Source organism: Bison bison, unplaced genomic scaffold (genome assembly GCF_000754665.1).
Source record: "Bison bison bison isolate TAMUID 2011002044 unplaced genomic scaffold, Bison_UMD1.0 scf7180017864304, whole genome shotgun sequence".
Classification (NCBI taxonomy): Eukaryota; Metazoa; Chordata; class Mammalia; order Artiodactyla; family Bovidae; genus Bison; species Bison bison.
In genome coordinates, this window is record NW_011494876.1 from 8,273,487 (window position 1) to 8,282,990 (window position 9,504).

Below are 9,504 nucleotides of genomic sequence, written 5' to 3' on the forward strand. Positions count from 1 at the left end.
CTATTGGAGAAGGAAATGGCCACCCACTCCAGTATTCTTGCCTGGAGAATCCCAGGGACAGAGGAGCCTGATGGGCTGCTGTCTGTGGGGTCGCACAGGGTCGGACACGACTGAAGCGACTTAGCAGCAGCAGCAGCAGCAGGGATGGCCTATAAATGGAATCATTTAATATTTTTCCTTATAGGTCTGACTTCTTTCACTTACCAAGTTTTCAAGGTTCATCCATGTCGGAGCATGTGTCAGAATTTCATTCGTTTTTAAGGCTGAATAGTATTCCGTTGTAGGCATATACCACCTTTTCTTACCCACTCACCATTGATGGACACCTGAGTTGTTTCCACCTGTTGGATTTTGAATAATGGTGCTGTGAACATTGATGTGCAATTATCTGAGTCCCCGCTTTCAGTTCTTTGGGGTATAAAATCTAGAAGTTAGAATTGTTGGATTATATGGTAATTCTGTGTTCAAGTTTATGAGGAATTTCCCTCTTTTCTCATTTTTGTTACTGGAGGATTCTACCAACCTTTATAGTTGAGAAATTCCTAGATCCTGAAGGCAAAGTGTTTGGCAGTGTCTGGCACTTAGTTAGTGCTCAGTATGTAGTATTACTTAGGCTTCCTTGACTGTTCTCTGCCCCACAGTATACCAAATGTGGAAATAAAATTATCCAGTGTACTCTCTACTTAAGAAAGCACCTGTGAACTGGTCTGGCCAGCAAGCAGATTTTTCAAGATTAGGTAGTCATTAAGAAAAAGGGGACTTCCCTGCTGGTCCAGTGGTTAAGAATCCACCCTGCAATGCAGGGGACGTGGGTTCAATCCCTGTTGAGGGAACCAAAATCCCATATGGGAAACTGAGCCTGTGCACCACTACTACTGAGCTTGTATGGCAATTGCTGTGTCGGTGAGCCACAATGAAAGATCCTGCGTGACACAACCGGAAGATCCCGTATGTGCAACTAAAACCCAGTGCAGCCAGTAAATATTAAAAAGGGAAGTGTTCAGTATATTTTTCATTCATAGATCTAATCATAGACTGGCAATGAGCAATAGAAATGTTACTTTTTAAATTCTTTGAACTTTTAAAGAGAAGCCTGTTCTACTGATGGTTTTTGTATCGTGTGCTGTGGGCAGCATAGGTCAAGAGAGAATCTCAGTAGTATCCTAAGTAATCCTGTAGTTTATTGACTGCTTTCCCATGCCTGTGACAGGTGACAGTTCGTGAGGCTATAAATCAAGGCATGGATGAGGAGCTGGAAAGAGATGAGAAGGTATTTCTCCTTGGGGAAGAAGTTGCCCAGTACGATGGGGCATATAAGGTAAGTAAGGAAAAAAAAAACAACCACTATACAGAATTGAGGTGGTCATTTGCCCCCAGTACAATTAGAAGTAATGGGTCATTGCTTAATTATAGGTTAGTCGAGGCCTGTGGAAGAAATATGGAGATAAGAGGATCATAGATACTCCCATATCTGAGGTAAGCTTTCCATCAGGAAGCAGACCTTGGAGGGGCATGTCTGTTAAAGGATACTACTCTAATTTTTGTGGGTTTTTACTTATATTTGCATTTTACTTTCTAGATGGGCTTTGCTGGAATTGCTGTAGGTGCCGCTATGGTATGTAGTCTTCTTTGTGAATCTCACCCAAAGGGTTTCTTTTAACAAGACCTTTTAAAATCATTGCTTGAGTGTTGAGGGGGGGGGGGCAAAGTAGTTATTTGCCACTCTAAACTGATGTTTTCCAGTCTTTTCAACGTCTTTTCATCATTTTTGATTTGACAGGCTGGGTTACGGCCCATTTGTGAATTCATGACCTTCAATTTCTCTATGCAAGCCATCGACCAGGTCATAAACTCAGCTGCCAAGACGTACTACATGTCAGGGGGCCTTCAATCTGTGCCCATAGTCTTCAGGGGGCCCAATGGCGCCTCAGCAGGTGTAGCTGCCCAGCACTCACAATGTTTTGCTGCCTGGTATGGGCATTGCCCAGGCTTAAAGGTGGTCAGCCCCTGGAGTTCAGAGGATGCAAAAGGGCTTATTAAATCAGCCATTCGGGATAACAACCCAGGTCAGTAGAGGGGTGTGTCGTGCATCTCTTTTGAACATTAAAGTACTAAAATGAAATATCTGCATGGAAGGAACCATTGAAGACCATTAAGTTAGGCATAGACATATGTTAGAGATCTCAGATGTCGTAAACATAGGGGAAAAATAGTGTTTTTCTTATCTATGACTATATGGGGGCCAATTAGGTATGAGAGAAATTTACTACACACCTATAACACTGATTTAACCCCAGAGGTAAAATCAGGATTGACCAGACTACAGACGTTTGTATCTAAGCCATCCATAAGGCTACGGGACACTATGATGCTTCCTAATCAGCACAGTGAAACGTCTCACAGAATGAATAGATTGTGTTTATAGATATTCTTAGTCATGTGGTTACGCTGGTTTAAATATTTATATATTGTAGTGGTGGTGCTGGAGAATGAATTGATGTACGGAGTACCTTTTGAACTTCCTTCAGAAGCTCAGTCAAAAGATTTTCTGATCCCTATTGGAAAAGCCAAAATAGAAAGGCAAGGTAAGTGAAATCAGTATATACTTCAACAGTATTAGCACTCTGCTCCTTCTGTTTATGTTGATCAGACTCGATCTAGAAGTTACTGGCCTTAACTTTGACTAGAAAATTACAGGATGAGTTTAAAGTGTGTTATGCCCTGACTGCACCGCGTATTTGTGCTTTTCTAAATCCGAGCCTAGTGGATTTGTACTTCATTTCCAGGAAGGCTATCACGTTCCTCATCTCACTGGAATGAAGTTGAGTTTAAGATTTTACAAATGAACAAGAACCACAGCTGGCTACAGAGAAGGACAGTGTGTTTGGTTTCAACCTGACCTCTGATCTGTGACAACTTTGTTTCAGGAACACACGTAACTATAGTTGCTCATTCAAGACCTGTGGGCCACTGCTTAGAAGCTGCAACAGTACTGTCTAAAGAGGGAATTGAATGTGAGGTAAGTGGACATACACATGTTCTTAAAGAATCAGAAAGATCCCTTTAAATTTAAAGAGACCCAGAAAGATGAGTTTGAATTCTGTTAACAGGTTAATTAGATATAAAATCTTGCTTTGTCATTTAGTTCTGTCTCAGCTTAACAGTGGGAACCTACTTGGTTTTTAAACACCTAGCTTTTTACCACACTAGTGTCTGGATCTTTTTAGTATCTGTTTTATCAAGTTAAGATCCAAACTTAGAGCTGGAGGTTGGGAGAATGGAAAACTTAGAAGTCATTGAGTCTAACCCTTTGATATCCAGGAGATACCGCTTGCTGGTTATGCTTGAGCAAGTTATTATGTACTTTAATAAATCTCAGTGTCATCAGCCATAAAATGAGGATAATATTTACTGTCCCATCAGGGTGGTTGTGGAATTATACTTATTGTAGTGTCTGGTACTTGGTAAGCAGTCACGTGTTAGTTACTATTTTGATGAGGAGGAAGTTAAAGCCAAGGGAGGACAAGTGAGTTCTGTAAGTGAACAGAGCTGCTTGTAGTAGAGATAAAGTTTTAATTAGTTCCCCTTTTGACATAGTCAGATTTCCCTAGACTCAAAGATTGATGGGAAATGCAGGTTTCATTCCTGGGTCAGGAAGATCCTCTGGAGTAGCAAATGGCAACCCACTCCAGTATTCTTGCCTGGGAAATCCCACAGACAGAGGAGCCTGGCAGGCTACAGTACATGGGGTTGTCAAGACTCAGACACAACTGTGCGACTGAGAACGCACACATAAGGGAAGTGGCTTTATGGGGATAAAATGTATTTGTGAGGCAGTGGCTCTATAAAGCTATTTACTGTATTTTCTGTCTAGGTGATAAATTTGCGAACCATCAGGCCAATGGACATTGAAACAATAGAAGGCAGTGTCATGAAGACCAATCACCTTGTAACCGTGGAAGGAGGCTGGCCACAGTTCGGAGTAGGAGCTGAAATCTGTGCCAGGATCATGGAAGGTATTTCAGAGACACTGATTCCAGAAGAGTTAAGCTGAAATAAACACTGTTTATTACAGGACAAAACAAGCAAAAGCTAGGGATGATCAAATGACTTGAAATTTTCAACTTGTCAGCTTGCTATTTTTCCTTTGGGTAATTAAAAAAAGCAAAACCATAAACAATTCTTTGTAATTAGCATAGATTTCAGACTTCCCTTCTCGGGGCAGCCATACCTGCTGTGCTGAGGTGGTGGTGCTCAGCTGGTTTTCCTTGCCTCTCTGACTTGCACCTCCTTCCCTCTTAGGCCCCGCGTTCAATTTCCTGGATGCTCCTGCAGTTCGCGTCACTGGTGCCGATGTGCCTATGCCTTATGCAAAGATTCTAGAAGACAACTCTGTACCTCAGGTTAAGGACATCATATTTGCAATAAAGAAAACACTGAATATCTAGTTTGGACTTGAAGTTCAGGTCATTGGAATTTACTTAAAATACTTGCTGACTCTTCATCTGGATTATCCCATAAGACCTTTTAATTCATAAAGTTATCTCTGAAGCAACAACAGATTTTTTTTACTGGGAAGAAGTTTAAATGTGTTTGTGGTAAAACTTTCCACTCTCCTAAGTTACATATTTTTTTGGTCTGTTACAGTACCATGTTCTTTGAATAAGATTCATGTGCAATTTTACCCTCTCACTGGAAGAACATGGTGTAAATGTGGCAGAGTCCTGATGAAAGATATATCCAAAAAAGGATAACTTATATGTAAAAAATAAAAGCATTTAATCTACATTTACTGTTAAGATTGTTTTGATAAGGAATAAAGGAATTCCTAACTATGACTAATGGTATTTTTATATTCTTGAGATAATTAATGTGGCATAGAAGTCCTAAAATTCTGTTAAGAAATTAGTGCCATCAGGAACTAAACGCTAATCTCCTAAACTGCATCACTTACTTACAACAGGAACTTGCCCACCGATTCTTCAGATGCCTAATTCCAGTAGGTTCTCTTCAAAGTTAAACCAAGATCCATGTCAGGTATTTTTCCCACTGCCAAAATACATAATATTCTGCCATACACTGCTCTCCTCAGAAGTTGAGATGGAAAAGATAGATGTAAGTTAGTTACAGAAGCACGTAAGTGGTACAAAAACTTCGCATTAAAATATCTAGCCAAGCTAAAACACATTTTCTTGACACAGTTTATTTTAATAAAAAATACAGCTGAACATTTATCACAGATTACATGAAACTATACACAATGACATTCTCTCTGCATAGTAACCAACACTGATGGGTATAACTTGATTTTTTTAGATGGATTACTTATAATCCTTTAAAGTGCAATTTATTTAAGGGTTTAAGCAAATCATAGGATAAAGGATCTTTCTAATAAATGAGTAATGTTAAAAAGATGATATATTTGGATAAATCTTTAAAAATCAGAACTGATTTCTATAGATGCCAAATTTACTTGTAATAATGACCCCCCCACAAACCCCAAACTTGACTTAAATGCTAAGGATTAAGAAGATCCTTGAATTGGCAAGAGCTTTTCCTGATGTTAACATTTTTTTGTCTGTTCAACACGTACTAACTAAAAGGAATGAAGAGCCTAGAGTAGTTCCTATAGCAGCCCTGAGTTCTGTAACCACAATGGAGTTCCTGATTGAACTTGAGAGAATGTTGCGAACTTTCACCTTATACTTGAGGGGGAAATGAAGAACTCGGTTGCTTCTCTGACTCTCAGCGACATCACTATGCTTTGGGCTATGGTGTTAATGTCTAAGATGTAATTAAAGGTAGCAAAAAACAGTTTTATCTAAGAAATAACCAGAAAATGCTTTAGAATAGAGAAATTATGAGAGGAACAGTTCTAGGAGCTGTCTAGTGGGATGGGAGGGATTGTAACACCAAGGCCATTCACCTCGGTGACTGAATATTGTCATCGTTTTTGTTTTTTTGTCCATTTCCTTCAGTTGGTGGAAATAATTGATTCTGATATGCTGCTGCCCACCAAAAGAGGGTGAACCAGATTCCGATAGTAACCAAGGAGCAAAATATTTCTTAAGGCAGCAATGCCAGCCTGACTTCATTCTACTTGAAGACTGTGTTTCTCTCTTGAAAAGCCCCTTATGTGAGCATCTGCAAAGTCGTATGTGGCTGTACTGGCTCAGCAAGTATTTATCCAGAAGGAGGATACTTCAGGGGGTGGAGGTGAAAGGAAAAAAAAAAAAAGAACTTTTCCCTCCGAGTGTAAACACGAAGCTTTAGCCAATCTTAGGAGCACTGTGATCACAGGTTTCGGCTTTCCTCAAAGTTCCTTTTTGGAAATTCTGGATGGAGCTGAGTAAGGCCCCTCGGCTCACGCCATTCACAGCCTGGGGTGGAAACTGTGAGGGCGCCTCTGTGCTCGAAGGAGGTGAGGGAGCTGCTGCTGGTGGGGGTGGGGGTGGAGGAGGCAACGCGGACATCCCTGTGGAGGAGAAGGGACAGTCAGTATTTCTGCACGCACCCTGCACACGTGCTGCTGCTCAGTCCTTGGCAGAAAGGACTTGGGGAAGACTGCAAGCATTTTCCCTCAGAGGGGCCGAGATACTTTGTAACTGTGTGATTTTTTTTTTGAAGTTGCCATTTCTCCCAAGTTAACACTCATGTGAGAAAAGACTAAACAAATATCACAGATTACATAAAATTACACAGTAACATTCTCTGCATAGATGAATTTCCAGATTTTAAAAATGATCCCAAAAGAAAGGTTCCCTTCCCTACTTTTTCCAGGTTCCATACAGCTCCACCTACTCCTGAGCTAGCAATGAAAGACAGACATCTGTATGCACAGCTGGGCTACCTAAAATATCGATTACTAGAAAGGGATGAACAGTTCTTTAGCTGCTGCAAAGCACACTGTATTTGAAGGATGTGATTTAACATGAAATGACAAATGAGGATTCTCAGCAAGGAACCACTGTCTGCTGGGTTATGGGCTCCTCAGGGTCTTTTTATTTTTTTCCATCTGTCTTGAATATACTAGGTTGCCTGAAAGAAATATAAAATGCTGATAATTGTCAGCAATGCTCAGCAAGGGACAGAGGACTTTCTCCCACAATGGCACTCTCAAGGAGGCGTCTTCCTCAAACACCCTTGTATCCACTGGGAGCCAACCCTACAAGACAGAAATGCACTAACCCTACATCTTTGCTGAAGTGTTGGGGGAGACTGGAATGGCGGGCTCTACCCTGGTGGGCAAGGAGAAGGAAACTGAACAGGTATCTGAAACTTCTCTTGTCTTCCTTCCAGGCACACAGACATTGTGCACTTGAATTGTATACTTTTAAATCAACAAATGAATTTCATCCTCTTCGAACAAAATAAACACTCGGTTCAGAAAAGGCCTTGCTTCAAAGAACTTGCCTGTGCTACAGGGAGCTGCCCCATTCCCTGTGGCCCGGGCAGCTCCCTGTGGCCCCACCTCTGTTCCAGCCTCACCCTCTGCCCTATCCTAGGGCCACCCCAGCAAGACAGTCTGCTGGGTGGCTCCCCCACCGCCTCCCCAGCTGTGGTGGCAACAGGAGGACATACCCGCCACAACTTGACTTTATATGGATGGGTGTTCAGGACCATCAATAACATACTTCAGCAAGAGCAACCTTTGTTTACCAACTGTGAGAAGCCATGGTTAAAGTATTTCATAGAAAACCACTTACCTTCCTTTACATCTTTTACCCAAACCTAAAGGCAACTGAAATTAAAGAATCACACAGATACACACACTCATGCTCTGGAGTTCTTGAAATTCTCAAATAATAATATGACAATACAAATAAAGAGTGAACACAGACAGATGAACAAAACGTCATTTTCACTGGTTCTATACAATGACAACTAATGAAGTTCTATTATGTTGTATGCCAGGGTGGATTATGGGAAGATGCTCCCAGCCTGGTGTTACAGGGTTACAGAGATAAAAAAGGACTTGCAACCTGACATGACTGTGGAGATGAGAAGAACAGGGAAAACCGGTGTGTCATATAAGCGTTCCTCTGAAGGGTGTTCTTGGAAAGTGACCATTGAAATACCAGGAGGGGAGATGGCCTCTGAAGCCTCTTGGAACTCAAGTGCAGAGCCCAGAGGACTGAGTGGATGCCAATACCCTCCCAGCGCCCCTCCCCAGCACTCTCAGCCAATGGCCAAAAAAGGGCAGCAGAATTGGACTTGACCTGGAGGGCCCAACATGTACCTGAATGAGCGCCAGCATTTCTGCCTCCCAGCTCTGGGCTTTGACGCCGGCAGAAGCGTCAGGGTGGGTTACAGACCAGAAGACAGGGCTGAAACAACACTTTGTCCCACTAAAGGCATGGGACTGACTATCCAGAGACCAGCCACCCTTCTAGCCCAGGACTCTGGGAGGCTAGAGATGGGCCTCAGGGACTAGACTTGGTACAGGCTGCCATCTTGGCACAGAACTAACCTGCTCGGCTCTCACGCAGAACCAACCCTCGACTGTGGCCTCAATACTACCTGGCACTCAAAATTAGAAGTGCACATTCACTACCACAGTTTGGGGACGGGGTGGTGCTCAGGAAACGGACCCTCATCGTCCAAGTAAAGGCTGCTGCTGCTAAGTCACTTCAGTCGTGTCCGACTCTGTGCGACCCCATAGACGGCAGCCCACCAGGCTCCCCCGTCCCTGGGATTCTCCAGGCAAGAACACTGGAGTGGGTTGCCATTCCCTTCTCCAGCGCATGAAAGTGAAAAGTGAAAGTGAAGTTGCTCAGTCGTGTCCGACTCTCAGCGACCCCATGGACTGCAGCTCACCAGGCTCCTCCGCCCATGGGATTTTCCAGGCAAGAGTACTGGAATGGGTTGCCATTGCCTTCTCCCAAGTAAAGGCTAAGACTGTCTAAATGAGTTGCTTTGAATATGTAGGTAGCATAAATAAATCCACTGTCCAAAGTGCCACAGGGTAACCTGTGCTGCTGGGGGCTGTGCAAGGAGAGTCTGCTCATCCAAAGGGAAAAAACTAAGGTCACCAGAGGTGCTCTCACAGAGGGCCAGACCAATCGTAAAGGGCCCCATGTCCCATGAGGTCCGCCTCTCCTCACTGGGCCTGCAACAACCAGGGCAGATCTCTATACATAGGATCAGGCCCAGGAGCAGCTCAGAAGCCTCAGGAAGGTTGGGGGCAGGCAGGGAGGTCCAGGTCAACACTTGACCTTGGAGGAGGCAAAAACACACACCCTAGGGACTCTCAGTCTAATTACAGGTCCCATTGATTTTTTTGGTCCTTTTTTAGTTTTTCTTTTTTTGCCTTTTCTATGGTCCACAAAATTCCTTTAAAGGTTCACTGGAACTTAAGCTGTAACACATGGCTAATAATGTCGGGGGGGGGGCAGCGGGGGGGGGTTGGAAATGTTACCAGCGTCCAAATTCAGAGTTGTCTCTTGGGCCTGTGATGAATCTGGGACAACTGCCTGATGCCTGAGCTCCCCTACTCCCCAGATG

At 43.1% G+C, this 9,504-nt stretch overlaps 2 protein-coding genes across 7 annotated transcripts in view; one reads left to right on the forward strand and one right to left on the reverse strand.

Annotated features, from left to right (window-relative positions):
* PDHB (pyruvate dehydrogenase (lipoamide) beta) overlaps positions 1 to 4,838 on the forward strand; it is a 5,558-nt gene extending 720 nt beyond the window's left edge. The window contains exons 3-10 of the mRNA XM_010851586.1: positions 1,211 to 1,318; positions 1,414 to 1,476; positions 1,580 to 1,615; positions 1,781 to 2,066; positions 2,475 to 2,585; positions 2,928 to 3,019; positions 3,875 to 4,016; positions 4,303 to 4,838. Of these exons, the coding sequence (XP_010849888.1) occupies positions 1,211 to 1,318; positions 1,414 to 1,476; positions 1,580 to 1,615; positions 1,781 to 2,066; positions 2,475 to 2,585; positions 2,928 to 3,019; positions 3,875 to 4,016; positions 4,303 to 4,448 (984 nt within the window). The 3' untranslated portion in view covers positions 4,449 to 4,838. The remainder of the gene's footprint in view (positions 1 to 1,210; positions 1,319 to 1,413; positions 1,477 to 1,579; positions 1,616 to 1,780; positions 2,067 to 2,474; positions 2,586 to 2,927; positions 3,020 to 3,874; positions 4,017 to 4,302) is intronic.
* A 349-nt stretch (positions 4,839 to 5,187) lies between these two features.
* PXK (PX domain containing serine/threonine kinase) overlaps positions 5,188 to 9,504 on the reverse strand; it is a 55,859-nt gene continuing 51,542 nt past the window's right edge. For 3 of the 6 annotated variants that reach the window (XM_010851588.1, XM_010851587.1, XM_010851589.1), the window contains one exon: positions 5,188 to 6,475. In XM_010851588.1, the coding sequence (XP_010849890.1) occupies positions 6,270 to 6,475 (206 nt within the window). In that variant the 3' untranslated portion in view covers positions 5,188 to 6,269. Of the gene's footprint in view, positions 6,476 to 7,706; positions 7,732 to 9,504 lie in introns of all 6 variants that reach the window. The other 3 variants (XM_010851594.1, XM_010851592.1, XM_010851591.1) reach the window with 3 other exon arrangements.